At 40.2% G+C, this 20,187-nt stretch overlaps 1 protein-coding gene across 27 annotated transcripts in view; it reads left to right on the forward strand.

Annotated features, from left to right (window-relative positions):
- Patronin (calmodulin-regulated spectrin-associated protein patronin) overlaps positions 1–20,187 on the forward strand; it is a 75,834-nt gene that overhangs the window by 45,013 nt on the left and 10,634 nt on the right. For 12 of the 27 annotated variants that reach the window (XM_089727171.1, XM_089727164.1, XM_089727165.1 and 9 more), the window contains 14 exons: positions 727–948; positions 2,140–2,481; positions 2,803–2,931; positions 3,514–3,704; positions 4,216–4,248; positions 5,865–5,924; positions 8,213–8,286; positions 9,063–9,131; positions 9,698–9,800; positions 10,444–10,554; positions 11,178–11,492; positions 11,773–12,522; positions 13,158–13,394; positions 19,264–19,456. In XM_089727171.1, the coding sequence (XP_089583297.1) occupies positions 727–948; positions 2,140–2,481; positions 2,803–2,931; positions 3,514–3,704; positions 4,216–4,248; positions 5,865–5,924; positions 8,213–8,286; positions 9,063–9,131; positions 9,698–9,800; positions 10,444–10,554; positions 11,178–11,492; positions 11,773–12,522; positions 13,158–13,394; positions 19,264–19,456 (2,829 nt within the window). The remainder of the gene's footprint in view (positions 1–726; positions 949–2,139; positions 2,482–2,802; positions 2,932–3,513; positions 3,705–4,215; positions 4,249–5,864; positions 5,925–8,212; positions 8,287–9,062; positions 9,132–9,697; positions 9,801–10,443; positions 10,555–11,177; positions 11,493–11,772; positions 12,523–13,157; positions 13,395–19,263; positions 19,457–20,187) is intronic. The other 15 variants (XM_089727177.1, XM_089727180.1, XM_028180292.2 and 12 more) reach the window with 7 other exon arrangements.

Consider the following 20,187-nt stretch of genomic DNA (forward strand, 5'->3'; position numbering starts at 1 on the left):
TTCCTACCACCAGTTAACTTTATTTATTGTACTTAATGAAACATTTGAAAGTCATGAAACTTTATTTTTAATCTACAAAAAAAAGGTTCAATTTTGAAATTGCAAAATAAAATAAAAATGTCGTACTGAACATTTTCGTTGACTGTCATTTAAGAGTTAATTATATAACTTAACGATGAGAATGCAAATATTAGTGCTTTGTTTGTTTCGGGTAGTTCTCAAAATCGATGATTTTAATTTTGGGAACTTTTGGCGGGAACGCGAGGAGTGAAGTTGTGTGATTTGTTTTATTTTGTCTATTTAGTGTTTCTTCGGGTTTAAATGTGTAATAACGGTGGTTTATTAACTGTTTAATATCTGTGAAAGTGCACAAATGTGGGAAAATGAAACAAAGCCGCTGGACGTCACATCTCGGGATCCTCCAAAAAGTCCACTGAAAAAATCTTAGTAAATGACCACCATTTTCCTGAGATTATATTTCACATGTCATCTCATTTCATTTCATCCCAGTTGATTAATGTCTCAAATTAATCATCTTCATTTCATTTCACTTCAGAATATCATTTTTCTTAAAATATGAATATAAATTAAAATAAGATTTGACTTAAAGGTGTCAGTTACCAGGTCATAAAATCCCTTAAAAAATTTAATTTTTGAAACTTGAAAATACCGTCTATCATGAAATCTAAAGGTTGAATATAACAAATAGTATCGATATCGGCGCAGGATACGAGGCGGGTCCGATAGTGCCGGCGGGGCGGCCCACCCGCGGCGAGGGCCGGGACAGCTTTGCGGGGCGGCGGTCGCGGCGCGGCTCCGTGTCCGACGACAGCCAGCTCACGGTCGAGAACTTCGGCGGCTCGCAGGACACGCTGCACTTCGCCGGACGGAACCCCGAGAAGGAGCTGGCCATCGTCACCAACGTCAGGAAGATATCTGCGCCCGCAGGTTGCCGAGTTAACTGATTTCTTACTATCACTACATAGTATAAAACAAAGTCGCTTTCTCTATCCCTATGTATGCTTAAATCTTTAAAATTACGCAACGGATTTTAATGCGGTTTTTTGACGTGACAACGTCTTATAATTCGATGGAGTCGGCTGCACGCACGAAAAAACATGACTCATGCGGCGTTACCTCGCTCTGAGGCGTTCTATTTAAGGCTTGAAGTGCAAGCGAGAGCGCGCAACGAGCGACAAAGAGGCACAATCGGCCTTCGCGTTCGGCAGCTTTCGACATCTGTCTCTCTCCTACTTGAGTGAGCGATGCATCCGCGTGGACAGCTGCTATACAATAACACATTTACATGTTTTCGTCCAATATTTATTTATTAATAATGTCCATTTACCTCCTACTCTATATCCATAAAAAATATCTATCAGACAAATAAAATTATTTTTTTTTCTGAAAAATGAAACCATTCCGTCAGTATTTTTTTATGACGTTGTCACGTTCAACTATCGTCAGTAAACCGACTTTACAGACCACCGTTTTTTTTTTAATAGATAGAGTGATTGAAGAGGAAGCTTTATATATATGTATAATAACATCCATTAAATAGTGGAGAAATCAATAATAAATTACAGTTTCCGAAGGGAAGCGAGGGCGGGTCGCTAGTAAAAGATAAACACTTCATTATGACACCGAAATTTCTGAAACTACATTAATGGCAACGGAGTTGTGGTCCTACAAAGGGCGAAACTTATATAACTTAATTTTGCGCGAACGAACGTTGAAATTAGAACATATTGTTTGTCACATCACATTATGTATTTAATAATTAAATTCACGCATAGCTTATAGCGATAATTGTGAAATATACGATATTTCATGTTTGCACTCACAAGTGTGTGAGTGAGAGGTGAATACAGTCATATATTGTATACTAACATTGTTTTTTTCGTATATGGATTAAAAACTTAATTAATTAATAAGTATCATTTAATATGAGCGCACACTTAACCGAACACTTAGGAAAAAGACAAGAAGGAAGTTGAGTAAAGAGCGAGATAGCTACATTTTAGAATGACAGGTATCGAATGCGTTTAGGAATTGGTTTGATATCTCACAGTTTTTGTTATTAATAATCGACTAAAAGCAAATTGAATGTCACTATAATATTTTTGAAAACGTTCGCAGGACCCTTAGACAGCTACAACCCACCCCTGCGATCATCGCGACAAGACATCCGAGGCTCATTCCAACTGTTCGACGACTACAACGGCGCTCCCGACGAACGATTCAAGGTGGAGCGGCCTCCGCCGCAGGTCAGCGACCCCCCCGCGCCGCTCCGCCGCCAGCGCAGCACGGACGCCGTCAACTCGCCCGCAGCCAACTACTTCACGTACAAGGGCGGCGGGGACGGCGGCGGCGGCGGCGGCGGCTTCTACCTCAGCGATAACAGGGACGCCACCGACGGCGAAGCGATCAAGACTAGCTTCGCCGATCTCAACAAGATCAGGACTAACGGTGACCAGACAGGTTAGAGAATCGTTTGAAAACGTGAGATGTCACGTTTTCAAACAACTGGTCGACGCCAGAGCCCCCTGGTGTCGGCCTCACTGCACGTTAGCTCGTCGCTTTCAATGTATGCAATGTAAGCGTGTGCCTCCTTAATCACGCATTACTGTTTCCATTACCAAAACTAGCATTTTATATTGTCATTTTACTAAATATGTTTTTTTTTTTAAATATAACGCTTTGTCAGACCACATATTCCCATTATCTGTAAATATCCTCGAATTTTCAATGCTAATTTATGTTGTAACTCGAGTAACGTGTGTGGGCGTGGGCCGCTTCCAGGCGCCGCGTCACAGTTCGGTCCGGTGGAGTCGGAGCAGACGGACCGGCGGAAGACCACGACGTTTTCAACGCCGCCGCTGAACACGACGACGTGGCAGCAACAGTTCTTGCAGCAGGAGAACCAACTCAGTATGTCGAACTACACTGATATAATAATATGTCGAATTTGTATTTTTTATAATACTTGTATTTTTTAGCGGTAGGCAGCGGCTTGGCTCTGGCCCTGACATTGCTGACGTCCATGAGCGACGGTTACCCCGGTAACCGTACGCATCGAACTCGACAAACAGGTCGACGTGCAACCTAGACCGTGCATCAGCCCGCGAGTTTCTCGCCGGATCTTCTCAGCGGGTCGCGATTCCGATCCGGTAGTAGATTCATTCGCGAAGCAGTTGCTCTTGAGTTGTTAGGTCTCCTTGGAGGCGCTCGGACAGCTGCTAGCAAATCCCACCCCTCCTGGCTGAGCCTTTGCTCGCCCACCTGTCCTGGTGAAACTGGAAAGGCATCCGGGCCACCAGTAATCCTTCAATCATAAAAAAAAGAGTGACGGTAATCACTTACCATCAGGTGGCCCTTATGATCGTCTTCCTGCTCGGGCGATAAAAAATGAAATAAAAAAAATATATGGGCTTGTAAATTTTTTAATTTTCATTTCTAACTATTCTGAAATATAAAGATGAGAATGTAGTATATCTGGATGCGTATGCGCAGACGGCGAGGAGGGCGCGGGCGAGGGCGGCGCGGGAGGGGGCGGCGCCATGGCCGCGCAGCTCAACAACATCCGCCTCAAGCTGGAGGAGAAGCGGCGGCGCATCGAGCTGGACAAGCGGCGCGCGGAGCAGGCGCTCTCCCGCCAGCGCCAGCAGCTCGGCCACCAGGCCTTCCTGCAGGCCGTCACCAGGGTACGCGCGCCTCCTGCACACTCGCAGCGAGCTCATTACCTTCCTCTATTCAAATTCCAAATAGAACGTCTGGTAGTTTTGAATAACTTCTTTTTTTTTTCAAAGAAAGAAAAATTGTTTATATCTCCTAGTTTAATATTAGTGTCCATATTTTAAGGAATGCATTTGGTAATTAATTTTCCCATATTATAACACTTAGGGAGTTGGTGTGCAAAAGTTTTCGTAGACGATTGTGATCTTTATATTTTAAAAGTTGAGAGTTAAGTTCAACAATCTTGTACCACTAACTGTCTATTTCACCGAGTATTAACAAATACCTTCTGCGACCATTTTAACCTACTGTACTCTGTGCTAACGAATGAAAGAAAGTTGTTTTAATATGAAAACAGATGACATAACTTCACGCGATAATTCAACTGTAGTCAACCAAATATGAGTAACACGTCCGTAACTCCGAACAATGGTCAATTGAATACAATCGATATGTGATAATATTTTTTTATTCCATTAGGATGCATATTTGAAATACCAGTTGGCCTCTTTGGTGAGTGGCCGGTTGTAATACAATGAATATAATTAATTAGATTAGACCCTTTGTTTACAGTTTACGTTCATCTATTATCGAATCAAAGAGTTTCACAAATCGATTATTTACGAATAGTATATTGTTTTCAAATTTGTACTGAATATCGTCTTGGATTAGGTATTGAAAAATAACTAATGATGTTGATTTGATGTTGTCTTAAACAAAATCTATTTTAAACGGTGCGCGTGCAACTTGCTGCACGTGAAAGAAGTGAAACTTCTTTTGCGGTGTGTAGTACTGTGGTTTTCTTTATTTTTCATCCTTACATAAAATTTCTCTTGTAATAGGGAATGCTGTGTATAAGAGAAACGATCTCATCACCTTTCATATAAATTTTAAATTGTATAGATTTCTTTTTTTAATTCTTCTTCTTCTTCTTTGTCTATTTTCGCTCTTCCTAAATTGTATCAATTTTCTCTAGCCGTAATTGATCTGTCGCGAGTTAAGTTTTACTCTCAACGCGCTTAAAGAAGTTTCACTTCGAAAACCGCCTACGAAACATATCTACTAAAGACCAATCCAAGTTTCAAATATTCTGTATTAATTTGTTATATTTTACACACGCTTACACTCGCTTACATTTTATATGAAATTTAATTCATTACCATCACACGATGCAGTTAGCGTTGCCTTTTCTACAGATAAGCAGCTTTGAATCATTGTAAATTACGAAAACATTGCCTAAAAGTTCTCGGCAATCACTAGACAATTTTATCGCGCAATTAAACAACGTTCAGAATTTCACAACGATGTACATTCCGCAATAGTTTCAAAACGTATCAGTCCCACTCCAGATCTCCTCACCCCCGCATCTCCCTAGTGATCAGAGAGCACATCTACGGATTTATCGAATTATAAATATGTACTATTGTATCTGATGGCATGTTTTGTTTCATTGGTATACAAAACGTTTGACGAGAAAGGCAAGAATTTTTTTGCGTTTAAATCAATAACTATTTATTTATCTATATATTTTTCATTAAATAGGTATCTCAAAATTATCATGATTAAAAATAACACTGGTCAACACCAAATTTGACTTTGATTGCAAAGTATAAAATTTCGATATTAGACGGAAAAAAAAAATACATGGCATGAAACAGTTTGCTTTTGAACTTTAATAAATTGACCACATATTATGAAACAAAATGCATCAGCATCGTATTTACACTTTCGTGACATTTTAAGTTTTTCTGGGCCTGTACAAAACACCTGATCGTTGTTTATGACTCGAGTGCCATCTAGTGTAAACACCCCACTCTTATAGCGCGGTTTTTTTGAAAGTATTAAAATTTATAAATAAATAAAAATGAGTATTATTACTATAACTATCACAAAAGCAAACTTTATACAAAAAAAAGGTATTTTATTTTCGTTTTTGTGAATAATTAACCGGAAAAACCTAGTATAAACGTTAGGACAAAGAACGAAATTTTCTTAGTAGAGTTGTGATTAGTTTGGTTTATGTATTTGTAAGTTTGCGATCTGGCGTTTTGTATACCGATGTGACGTCACGGCGTGTGCGCGTGTTGAATGTTCTGTGTTACGGTGTCGGGTGCACGCGCGTGTTGCAGGGCAAGGGCGCCCGCACTCCGCCGGAGGACGAGCCCAAGCAGGAACCCGCACTAACGCAGGTCAGTCTCGCACCCGCCCCACTAAGGGCTGACCCCACACCCTCAAGGAATAACGCCGTGTAATAAAACTAAAGGCTTCGTCAAACAGAACGCGTACTTATCGCGCGTCAGAACGCTAAACTAACAGCGCGTTATGACGCCGAGTTGTGTTGTACTATGGTCCTCCTCCTCCCTCCGTGTGTCGTATTCCTCAGTTCTGAGGATCGTGACCTTTACTGAGCACTTTTGTTAGAACTATGTTCCTCCATTCACTCCTGTCCTCCGCGCAGTGGATAGCGACATTGATGCTGGAATCCAAAGTCGTCTTAATCTGATTGGACCAGCGCATGGGACTACGCCACCTAGGCCTCTTTCCTTTCACTTTGCCGGTGATGAAAAGTTTTTCGAGATTGTCACCCTTTTTCCTCGCAACGTGACCGAAAAACTCTAAAATCCTACGTAGGCAAATGGTAATATACTATCTATAATAATACAATACTACTATGGTAATATTCTCAAACAGAGCGCCAGCGCTGTAAGTACGCAACGCTCTATCGCGGCGTTAGAACGCTTTGACGTCAGGCCTTGTAATTTTTTACAAATTTTATTTTAGCGTCCGAGTGAATGTGTATTAAAATAGTAATTGTACAATGCCACATCTGAATCACTCGACATCTTAATACTTTAAATTTTCAGAGTGCTATAGAAAGGCACTATGAGAGAGAGCGTTGGGCTCATCTAGTCAATTTGTGTGACATGAAAAGAGCGCGACGTTAAAACGCAGCGCTAAGTACGCGTTATTTTTGACGAAGCCTTAAAACCCGTAATATTTATAAATTTGCGTACTTATCGGCGGCAGGGGGTCCCATAAATAAGCTCGCGAGGTTAGCTTTCGCCATTCTAACAATACTTCTCTATTCTTCTATTTTTTGGCTCCGGCACGGTTTGTGCATTAGCCAGCGTCAAGTAATAAGATTTTTATAATTCGCCGTTTTAATTATTTACAGTTTATGAATAATAAAAAACGAAAGAAACTCCAATTAATCAAGTGACATGAAATTAAATGAAATAAGATGATATGTGGTGAAATATAATCTCAGTAAAATGGTGGTTATTTACTGAGAATTTTTCAGTGGACTTTTTGGAAGGATCCCGAGAAGCTACGTTCAGCGATTTAGTTTCATTTTCCCACATTTGTGTACTTTCACAGTTATTAAACAGTTAATAAACCACCGTTATTATACATTTAAACCTGAGGAAACACTAAATAGATAAAATAAAACAATTCACACAACTTCGCTCTTCGCGTTCCCGCCAAAAAGTCCATTCGAACAAGTATTCCTGTCAAATAGCACAATGTGTTGCCAAGAAAAATCATTAACGTTTCACAGTGTTGCCAGACGTGACAGCAGTTTTTTTTTATTGTGTGTTATTTGTGTTTGTGTTTTACGATCATGTAGCGGTGTTGGATTTATAATCGTTTGTTTTGTGTGCGTGAATATTTATAACACATCGTTTACATATTGTATGCGAATTGCTTACGGGTCGTAAACGTTTTGTTTGAAATAAATGAGGCATGTTTTCAATAATAACGCATGCGTCATCAGTCTGGATGTCGGTTGAAATTAAGAAAATAACTTACGGTACAGCTTCACGTGCGCGTGTCGCTGTAACGGTCATTAGCGTACTTTTTACATAATACCTTCATCGAATCTTTTATCATTTGAAAGATGAAGCGTGATTTAAACTGGATGAAATAATGAATTCTAGAAGATTACGAAAGTTGAAAGGCTGTTTTGTTTAAGTGACATTTTTGCAACTTTACAAGAGCGCTATTAAATGTTTAAGATTTAAAAAAAATATCATAACAAAATAACTTCTTCAGCTATTTGAATAGAGTAAATGAGTAATTGAAGTTCAATTAATCGAACTGTTGATGCTAATACCCAATAAAATGCACCTTTCATTACAAAGATGAATGTCGGATATTAAGAGGTGTCATACGATTATTATATATTAGTAGTAGCCAATATATATTCTGTTTATCTATAGCAGGTATTCGCAAAGTTTCTTCAGAGATCGCCTCAAAGGAAAACTGATTTTTGAGGTCGATGAGCACTAAAAATTCGACCCTTGTTAATGTTAACACAAGTTCTAATTTGAAACTTTCAAGTTACTTTTTAAGTTGAGTTACGCGTACCAAATGTACCAAATAGTTTTAAGTATATATTTCATGGATGTTATGTCTATTTTTTTTTGTTAAATTTCTTTTACTGCTTATCCTTAATGCTCTGTGTGCGATCCCTCAGGACATGGTTGTTGAACCGCCGAGTCAATCTGTCGATAACGTGGTCTTAGAGCAATACCAGCAGTCGATAGCCAAGTAAGTATTGTACTACTGATAATGTTCGCTTAGTGATAGCTGCATGGTTGTTGTTCTGAATAGATAACTATGGTATTGAAACGTAGGACAAACAGCATTGGTGAAGCTTAAAGATGATCGTGAGGTTCTATATAGGCACATGACTATTCGATTTGTGTATAGATAATACAACTGATAATAAAATATACATTTCTTATGTAGTCAATTTTGTTTGATACAAATTTAATCTGTTTAAACTCGACTTATGAGCATTGTTCTTAGTGCGAGTTTTTTAACGCTCTCGATAGCGTAAAAGTTAACTCAAATTCGTATGCAGTTGGAACAGCGCCCCTAGCGGCAAACGTAGGCGAACGTTTCAACGCCATACAAATCTTTTTTTTTTTGGCCTGGTGCCGAATCTCCTACGAGGTCTCAGCGCCTAGGGGGCGCGCGGGGTATGTGGGACTTGACGATCTGAAAGCTGTTGGGAGCAGACCACGGGCCCAAAGAATTTTAGGGCCCTACCCTGCACTCTTACACCCGACGTCCGATCTCCGGCCGGGGTCAAAACCCGCTCAGAGTAGGGGGGTTCCCGCGGTCAACACTACAACCAGACACGCGGCGCCACCCCGAGGACGCCCGACCGATGGGTCGTCGAGGCTACGCCATACAAATCTGAGTTAACTTTTACGCTATCTAGAACGTTAAAAACTAAAGCACTCTGTATTGTCAGATTGATTAACGTTCTGAAGTTAAATACTGAAACTAAATAAACGTTTTTGGTTTGGTCGTTGAAGTGACGCGGCGCTCCGGGCACGGATGCCGGACTTGAGAACCTGGTTGTGTACCATGTGTCCTAGTTTAAGGTTAGAATCATGTATTGCTTGGATGTATCGGCTTCGCGCTTGTCGCACGACATGTCGGACTGTACTACTGCATCATACGCTCATATGACGTCACACTTATAGATTTAGGAGAGAGCTAGAGAGTTTTTGAATGATTTTTCACAGGAATTGTGCTATAATTACATTGAAAGCTAAAAAGGGGCAGGGTTGGCAAGTGCTGTGTTTTTAGTATAAAAAGAAATACATTGCGTAACTAATAAGCTGGAAAATTTTTAAACATTTCAGTTTTACAAATGTAGTTAATAAAAATCTAATTAATTTTGATTAAAATTTTGTTCTCTGTAATTATAACGATAATATGAACGCGTTGAAAAAATCTCGACATTGGTACTCAACAGCTTATTTAAAGTACTGTAAAGTTACCACATTGTTACCATAAAATTCTGTTTTATTTGATGAAGACAATGCGCACTATTTTCGTCATTATTTTGACTTAGACAAGTCGTTAAATGCTATGCTAGTATTAAATTATTATTTTTTAAACATTAATAAATGGCTAAACATATTGACAATGTCAATGCCTACAGAATGAACTCGAGCCTGCAAGATATACAAAGCGATATAGCGAGGTTAGCGAACCAACAGAATCAGTTGCAGCATCAGCAACATCAGCAACACCAGCATCAACAGGTAAACGCTGAAGTCAAAACTGAACGCAGATAACGGTCCGTTTATTTGTGTCGTTTGGTTTGAAGGGTATTTGAGATTTCTTTATTAATATGTCGCAAAAGATTAAAGACATACGACTGTTAAGTTGACTTTTATGTCACAAATGTTGAATAAAAATAACGTTATTTGGTTGTCCTTTTAGAGCATAAAATATATCTAGGTGTGAAAGTTTGGTTTAAGCGACATTTCGCTTAATACGCGGCATTCATTTTTGTAATTGAAGTTCCATTTTATTGGGTATTTTTAAATGAACTTGAATTAAGTTTATCTTATTTAAATACAGTATATAGCTGAAGCAGTTTTTTTTTATGATATTTTTTCCAAATTATAAAATTTAAATGGCTCCCCTGTAATGTTGCAAAAATGTCGCTTAAATCAAATAGCCTTTCACCCCTCGATATATAGTTTCAAAAACTGATCTGATTTTTTTTTTATTGTTGATTTAAATTTTTATAAAAATATATTTCCATGTTATATCTCATACTTTTTGAGTCAGGATCGAAAAAAAACAATCAAATTCCAAATTGAGTACGTTTTAAAATTATTGTTGTACATTTTAAAACCGTATTTAGAATGTGTTGGCAATGATTCCGTTTTGTTTCAGGCGAAGCAGTTGTTCCAGCAACAACCGCAACCACAGCTTGTACCGCAGTCGCAGCCGCCGCCGTCGCCGGCGCCCTACCAGCAACACTACCAACCAAACATTCCACAGCTGGTACGTACCGAACATTGTATAGTGCGTGTGCGTACGCCGATAATGCGTGCGCGGATGTTGCGTGCGTGCATGCCTTTTCGGAATAATTCAATAGAATTTAAACACTACCACGTACAAGAAAAGATTGTGCTTTACTAATATAAATATATATATATATATATATATATGTATAACCTATATATTACATGGAATTAATTTTTAATTTGTTTAAAAAATATCTAGTTTTGTCCATGTTGTAATTACTTACTTTTAGTCATCAAGATTTTTACGTTTTAATACAATCGTTTTGTAATGTTTGTCGAATCTAACCCACACTAAAATTTGGGATGGAGAGTGTGAAATGTTTTTTTTTGTTATTTCCGAATTATTAATTTTCATTGTTAAACAACGATTGCACATAACGCACTCGGAGCAGCAGTTCAAAGATTACTAAATAAATCGAGAATGTGTACGAACAAGAACGGCGTCATTCACAAAATAAAATTACTGTATCGTATGTTTCGACACGATCGCACTGTATATAAACGGTTCACCGCACGTTACACTTAACACGCACCGGGAGCGACTCGCGCTTGCGTCGTCGGGTGAGCGCTCGCACGCTGACCGTCGCGTCGCACTTGCAGCACAGCCAGTTCAGCTCACAGCACAACGTCGCTCGCTCCCCCCTCTCCGGCTTCGGATCCACGCCGCACTTGCCGCGCGACCTGCGGGACCAGCGGGAAATGTGGGACCAGCGAGATCAACGAGATCTGCGGGACGTGCGAGATCAACGGGATCTGCGGGACGTGCGAGATCAGTACTATCCGGCGCAGTACCGCGACATGGACGAGTACAGTCGGCAACAGTTCTACCTGCACGACAGTCCGCCCCCGCCGCAGCGACGCACGTGGGCGCAGCACGCGCAGCACCAGCACGAGCAGGAGCACCGCGGCTGGCAGGTCCGTACTCCGCGCACTCGCTCTACCCACACACAATACAATATAGACTTTATTAAGGTAATCTACCATCCACAATACAATCAAAAATATACCTCAAGGTTTTTGTTCTTAACTGCTGATACATTTTTATAACTCAAACATCAAACAGCTTTTGAAGCTTGTCACTGCACATAAACACACGTTGTGGTGGAGGTAAGATAATCTTAGCATGCGTAAGTCAGAACAACAGGGAGTGGAAAATAATATTAAGTAATTTAATTTTAAATTTGGTGTTTTCCAGTTACATCAACAAAGTCAGCCGCAGTACCAGAGAGAGCCGGAGCCCCGCACCTGGCGCTCTCCTTCCCCCTCCGCCTCTCCGCAGCCCCCCGTGGAACGGAGCTGGACTCCGCAAGGGTTTACGCAACCCTTCCATGTCCACTATTCCCAACAGAACGGCAACGACACACAAAATCACCTCAGCTACGTGGTCAGCGAACAGCAACACCAACATCACACCCATCAGCAACACTCCCACCAGCAACAACAGCCGCTTAAACCGCAACAACTACATCAGCGGCAAGCCTCCCCAGCGCCGCCGCCGCCCGACGACATGCAGCCGCAGAACATTTCGTTCATTGGGAACGCGGAAGACGACGCACTGCGGCACGGCATCGCGCGCCTCAACATCTCGTCGGGCACCCGCACCTACCGCATCCCCTCCCCCACGCGACCCACGCTCGCCAGGAACTCGTTCCAGCAGGAGGAGCTCCCCGAGAACGAGAAAGGCTTTTACATATCGTTCGATAACGAACAGCCGAAGCGTGCGAAGCCCCCGCTCCGGCCGAAGCGAATGTCCCCGAAGAAGGAGAGGTCGAGCGAAGCGCCGAGCCCCGAGCGCGGTCCCGGCGCGGCGTGGGGCGACCGCGTGCCCGCGCACGAGGAGCCCTGCGTCCCGCGCCGCGCCCCCTCCCCCTCCCCCGAGCGAGCGCGGCCCAGCTCGCCGCAGCCCGCGGCCGCCCTGCTCATCGGAGAGATGAACCCGGATCCCGTGAGTGCCCCGCTACATTTTTGTAAACGTGAATTATTTCGAATAGTTACTCTTTATATTGAAAGTTTAACTTCAAATCAAATAGTAAAACTCGACCCAGCTACTCTTGAGTTGTTAGGTCTTCTTCGGAGGCGCTCGGGCAGCTGTTAGCAAATCCCACCCCTCTTGACAGAGCCTTGCTCGCCCACCTGTCCTGGTGAAACTGGAAAGGCCTCCGGGCCACCAATACTACTTCCAGTAATACTTCAATAAAAATAAAAAAAAACTCGACCGAACATGATTGCAAACAACAAACCAACATTTTGACATCATTTTGAAGTCGCCGTGGCTCAAAGGATAAGACCTCCGGTGCATTCGTATCTAGAGATGCACCGGTGTTCGAATCCTGCAGGCGGGTACCAATTTTTCTAATGAAATTCGTACTTAACAAATATGTTCACGATTGACTTCCACGGGCGGAGGCGTTGTAACTATACTGAGACCTTAGAACTTATGTCTCAAGGTGAGTGGCGCATTTACGTTGTAAATGTCTATGGGCTCTAGTAACTACTTAACACCAGGTGGGCTGTGAGCTCGTCCGCCCATTTAAACAATAAAAAAATAAAAAAGGCTTAGTGATAATTTTGTAATTGTAGAACTCTGCGGAGGAAATGGAACGCAAGAAGGAGCGCATAATGTTGTTGTCGCTACAACGGCGCCAGCGCGCGGACGAGGCGCGCGCGCGTGCGGAGGCGGCGGCGGCGGCGCGGCGGGCGCGAGAGGACGCCGCGCAGGAACTCAAGCAGGCGCGGAAGGAGGAGCAGGCGCGGCGCCGGGAGGCTATCCTGCAGCAGTACAAGCTCAAGAAGGCCATCGAGGAAGCCGAACGAGAGGTACTTTCTATCTATACTAATATATACATTTAAATTGGTTTTTACGGATGTTCCGTTATAACTACTGAACCATGCGTCCGATTGACTTGAAGCTTGGTATCCATGTAGAAAATACATGTAATTAATGGATAGGCTAATATTTATATGAGTGTTGGACTCCCTACACCAATTGCGGGGACGTTAATGATGAGAATCTTTGTGGGGGTGAGAAATATTAATGATTATTGTTACTAACCTTATACTCTTTGCTAATTACGATATTTTTACTTGTCAAAATTTAAGTCAGTCGCACAATAAATGTCGTTGCAACCACACACAGTTTTTCTTTACGGATAGTACGCAAACCAAATTGAACCTTAATTACATCATTCATATTGGTCAAATTCGAGCGGATTTTTTTGAACATACAAGCTATCGAAGATGGACGCCGGCCAGTGAAAATATTGTTTTCCAGTAAGCCGTAATCCACATTCCAGTGATTTAAAGACAAATAATTTATACATAATTTATAAATATTACAATTTTATTCCGTTTTCTGGTTGGACGGTACTATGGATGAACTTTTGAACGTTTTAGATTATTTTAGAAGATACCGCTGCGCTCTTAAACAAAACTCAAATTAATTTAAAGAAATGTTCAAAAGCCAGATTGACAAGAGGTTATGTAGAAGCAAGAATCAAATGTATCGAAGAATATTGCACTACGTTTAAGCAAACGCATCTACAATTGGTAAAAATAACACCGAAAGAACAAAGACAAGAGTTACCATATTTTCAAAATGAAGATTACTTCGTGTTAGAAGATTTGTATCTCGTCTTGTTAGCCGATTTAAAAGATCTTTTGCAATCTTTCACACAAGCAGCCGCGCCGAGTACTTTAACGTCCTCACCAAATAATTCTAAGATTATTGCGGATACCGAAAACCTTGTTCGGTTACCGAGAATCGAATTACCTAAATTCACTGGAAACTATGAAGATTGGCCTACGTTTCAAGACCTATTTACCTCCTTAGTGGATAAGAACCCGGCTTTAAGTGACGTACAAAAGTTACATTACCTTAAGAGTACAGTCAGCTGCGAGGCAGAAACATTATTAAAACCTGTTCAAGTCACGGAAAATAATTATAAAAAAGCATGGAATATTTTGAAGTCAAGGTATGGAAATAAAAGATTAATAATTAACTCAGTTTTGAAGAAATTATTTAATCAGAAGAAAATTAGTTCTCAGTCTGCAAATCAATTAAAAAATTTATTAGACGTCACGACAGATTGTTTGAATAATTTAGAAAATTTAAATATACCTACGACCTCCTGGGATCCTATAATTATATTCCTTGTGATACAGAAGATGGACCCCGAGTCTCACAAAGAATGGGAGCAGACAGCTTATTCAAAATCAGAGGACGAACTACCAACTTGGGAGAATTTAAAAGATTTCCTGCAGTCAACATACCGTACCTTAGAACTTGTATTGTCCGTGTCAGGGACTTGTAGCAGCCGTGACAAACCTGTAAGAGAACGTTCACACTTACTAACTGCCACAGCCACCACGTCACAGCCAAATGAAAGAACTTGCGTGCTCTGTAAAGAAAAACATACATTATGTCATTGTAAGAATTTTACCAAACTGCAACCTAAAGAAAGAGCCGATTATGTCAAGACCAACAATCTGTGTTTTAACTGTTTGGTGCCTGGGCATTCTGCTTACCAGTGTAAGTTACAAATGTCCTGTCGCTTATGTAGAAGACGGCATCACACTCTTCTCCACCGCCATCAAGACTCGGCACAAACTGAGGAAAGGAATCAACCGAGTGCATCTCACCACGGGGTAGAAGAGAAAGAAGAGGTTATTAATAGCATGGTGGCGTCACATCACAATACTAAACAAAGCACAGCACTACTAGCCACAGCGATGGTTTTAACGAGGAACGAGCATAACCAAACCGTTGTTCTTCGTGCGCTAGTAGACCAAGGTTCGCAGGCTTCATTTTTAAGCGAGAAGGCGGCTCAAATGCTCAAACTTACCAGGCAATCAGCGAGAGGAAGTATTATCGGGGTGGGATCTACTAGGACTAATGTTGATCACGTGGTTCAACTTAAGATTGGCTCCCGCTGGAATCCAAGCTTCGAAATCAACATACAAGCATATGTTATGAGTAAACAGTTGACCACGAAGATCCCCTCCAAAGCTGTAACTGTCACACATTGGCCACATCTAGAAGGACTCAACCTGGCAGATCCAGACTACTTCCAACCAGGTTCTATAGACTTACTTCTTGGTGTTAAAGAGTATGCACAGATTGTGCAACCAACACTTATTAAGGGCCCTCCAGGTTCTCCATGTGCCCAAGAAACCAACCTGGGGTGGATTCTCTTCGGAGAAATCGATAATAACCGTGAAAATGAATCATTTCTGGTCCTTCATCATCAAGTCCATATAGATCATATGTTGAAATCTCTCTGGGAAATAGACAATGATAAAAAGAGAATATTAACAAAGGAAGAAAAGCTATGTGAAACAATATATGAAAGTACACATACGAGAAATAGTGAAGGAAGATATCTAGTAAGGCTGCCATTTAATACAAAGAATCTAATTTCGATTGATGGAAATACGAAAGAAATAGCTAGAAAGAGGTTACTTCAGCTAGAAAGAAGATTTAAGAAAGAAACTAAACTGAAAGAAGATTATACAAAGGTCATGCAAGAATACATAAAAGCTAACTACATGGAAGAAATACCCAAGAATGAAATAAATGAGAAAAAATCAGTATACTTACCTCATCACGCCGTGGTACACGCAGACAGAGAAACTTCTAAGACACGCGTAGTATTTGATGCTTCAGCGAAGGGCTCCAACTGCGTTTCTCTAAACGATGAATTGCTTGTAAGTCCGCAACTGCAAGAGGACTTAAGGAACATACTTATGAGATCGAGATTACATCGTGTTTGCTATGCAAGTGCAAGTGCAAGTGCAAGATATCAACGCCTTTTGTGGAGAGAGAATGATTCAGACCCGATTAAAGAATATCGTATGCTTCGTGTTACATTTGGTACAGCGGCGGCCCCTCACCTGGCTGTAAGAACGCTTCACCAGGTGGCTGACGATGAGGGTCGAAATCATCCAATGGCTGTTCGAATTATTAAAGAAGATTTTTACATGGACGATCTAATGTCGGGGGAGAGCAGTGCTCCTGAAGCCATAAAGAGAGCACAAGAAGTAGATAATATTCTACAGAAAGGTGGATTTGTATTATCAAAACGGTCATCCAATTCTGCTGAATTTTTGAAATCTATAGAACCAAACAAACGTACATCTCGAGCACAGTTGGATTTTAAATTGGATGGAAAAGTACAAGCCCTAGGTTTGATATGGAACCTGGGCACGGATCAATTTCAATACAAGGTTAACTTACCAGCAAGGTCAAGCAGTATTACAAAGAGAGGCATACTATCTGATATTCAAAGACTTTTTGACCCACTGGGATGGATCGCCCCTAGCTTAATTTTGGCTAAGATACTCATACAAAGGCTATGGCTAGAACCGATTGACTGGGATGACGAGATTAACCAATCGCTGTTACACGATTGGCTGACAATAAGAGAAGACTTTGAACATGTAAAAGAGATAGGTATTCCAAGATGGCTAAACACAGTAAGCACACAGATGGAAAACATCCAGGTTCATGGTTTCAGCGATGCTTCCATGAAAGCCTATGCTGCGGTAGCTTACATTCGTGTGAAAAGGGAAGATGGTTCAGTATTCACCAATCTATTAGCTGCCCGTACTAGAGTGGCACCACTCCGTACCGTGTGTCTACCACGCCTGGAGTTATGTGGGGCGCTGTTATTAGCAAGGTTACTTAAGCAAATAGAAAATGCAATGCGCATACCTACTTCTAACATCTATGCATGGACAGATTCATCAATTGTTCTTACATGGCTATCTGGTGATCCTCATAGATGGAAGACATTCGTGGCGAACCGGGTCGTAGAAATTGTAGAGAATTTAAACACACATCGATGGTTCCATGTAGCTTCGGAAGAGAATCCTGCAGACATCGGGTCGCGAGGCATGCTGCTGGCGGACTTGAAACAGAAAGAGTTGTGGTGGACAGGGCCCAAGTGGTTATGCAAAAAAGAAATAATATACAGTAAGCCAGGAATAATGGAAACAGAATTAGAAATGAAACCAATAAAATTATATACTTACCACAATGCAGAAGAATTAAAACCTTTAACCGCTCAGTTTGAAGATTTTGATATGTTACCAGAATTACTAAAAACTATTATTTACTGTAAAAGATTTTTAAGATACAAAAGGAATTTAAGTACGAGTAAGGAAATAACTACACAAGAATTAGAAGAGGCACTTATCACATGCATTAAGTTAGTACAACAAGAATTCAAAGAAGAAATAGATCGGCTAAGAGATAAGAAACAAGTTAGAAGAAAAGGTAAATTACGATCGCTAAACCCATACCTGGATGAGAATCATATCCTCAGGGTGGGCGGTCGCCTTAAACATACTAACTTACCTGATGACCGAAAACACCTAATTATTCTTGGAAATAACAACACCCTAGTACACTTGATCGTTGCTGACGCCCATATCAAGACACTACATGGAGGGATTCAGTTAATGCTATGTTATCTCAGATCAAAATATTGGATCTTAAGGGCAAGATCAATAACAAAATTATGTCGTTTGCCGGTGGATTCCACTCGGTGAAATGTCATCTTGTAATTTTCAAGATTCTCTACCAATGTCAATATGTAGCAATATTATTATTAAATTAATACTAAGTCTCAAGTTAAGCATATTGTATTATGATGTCTAGTATTTAAGCAACCTTTATTTCGTTTTGTAGAATATTGTTTTGAAGTCACCTTGACGTTGTAATTAGTGCAATAGTTTTAGAAAGTACTTAGTAGTCCTTTGGTGGGCGGTATGTTGTTACTAACCTTATACTCTTTGCTAATTACGATATTTTTACTTGTCAAAGTTTAAGTCAGTCGCACAATAAATGTCGTTGCAACCACACACAGTTTTTCTTTACGGATAGTACGCAAACCAAATTGAACCTTAATTACATCATTCACAATGATAATTTTAAATGCCCAGCGAAGCGGACGGGTACAGCTAGTGCTAGTATACTATATATTCAAATTCCTTCCAAGTTAAATTTGAAAGGAAATTACATTTTTAACGTTATTAAAAAAAAGTGGTTTCAAATGAGATGATATATTGATACTTTTTTCATAAAAATATAGCTCCACTCCTAGCCAAGTAACAGATCACCTAACCATCTGAAACCAGCTAAGTCCACGGTCGATGCAGACCAATTGAGAAGCTTCTGTACGGCTTCGAACATCAATAATTTATAATAAGCAGAATACTCATACTTAAGATTTGTACTAATAGTAAAAATATATGTTGTCGGTAGATTCTCTCTTAAACTTGGCGCACCGCTTAATTAATTATTTTGATTTAACCACGCTATTCATTTTAAATTATCGGTTAAGTGATGAGCGGTGCGCCTCTTTAAAACATGTCGTTGATTAAATCTCACAGTCGGGTATTATTATTTTTTTAAGTAACGTACGTACTAAATCTGTTCATGAACGATTTTCATAATGATAGATTACAGAAAAACGCTTACTAAAATTAAATCCTAAATATTTTCTAACTTGCGTGTTTGCTAGCAGGGCGTATAGTAACTACAGTAAGTATGTCGATAGATGCAATTTTCCGTGGCAGGTTATTTTTGAAAATGTGAAAATTTAATGAATACTCAAATGGTTTTAAACTCAAATATATATTTTTTTCATTATAACCGTATTTATATACAAACTGTTTATTATTTCAGGGTAAAGTGATAGATAAGTCAGAATTATTGGAGAGTATGAAACACGGCAGCAGTCCAGCGAGCAGTAACCCTCGGCTGCGGTCCCGGGGCGCCACCACGCGCGCCCGGCCCAAGACCATACACGTAGACACGGGCGCACTGCACGCCGCCGAGGGGATGCTCGCCAAGCAACCGTCCGCCACCAACCTCGCAGGTACCTACGCACAACCGCATTCTAAAGCCAATCACTCAAAGTTAACACCTAAACAAAATTACACAATTTAAAATCAATAAAGTACACCCGTCGAATACGATAAAAAATTTGGTATCCAATTGTTTTACATGATGACGTATTTTTATTGATAACTAGCTTATGCCCGGTGCGCTTCGCATCACCTAAAAAAATCTACATTGACGACATACTCATATATGTACAAATTTTCATATCAATTCGACCTATGGTTGAAAAGATAAAAATCACAGCGCCCACCTATCTGGCATTAACGTAACTATACTGGTCGCAGTGCTCATGTCGCCCCATATATGTTCGAAAAGTTTCATATTTATTGGGCTAACGGTTGTCGAGTTTTAAGTGAACGTAATATATCCACACATATATTCACTTTTATAAATACATATAGATATATGGCTCGCTAATTGAACTACTGTTTCAAAATTGATTCTTAAATTTTCATTGTACACAAATCCAACCATATATTTTAATTTATTGAAAATACACCTGTACATAAAAATACACTGGCTTGTTAAAAGCTGTTTTAATATAATCATATTTTTTTTATTTTCTGCTTTTAGGTGGAAATCATAAAATTAGTGCTATATCAGAAGTTAATTCAAATATTATTTCCCCAAAAAATATCTGTGATTTAAACCTATTATTTATTACCATTAAAGCCTCACTAAATGTTAGCTACTAGTAACCTTTAA

This window comes from Bombyx mandarina, chromosome 04 (assembly GCF_030267445.1).
Source record: "Bombyx mandarina strain Sakado chromosome 04, ASM3026744v2".
Classification (NCBI taxonomy): domain Eukaryota; kingdom Metazoa; phylum Arthropoda; class Insecta; order Lepidoptera; family Bombycidae; genus Bombyx; species Bombyx mandarina.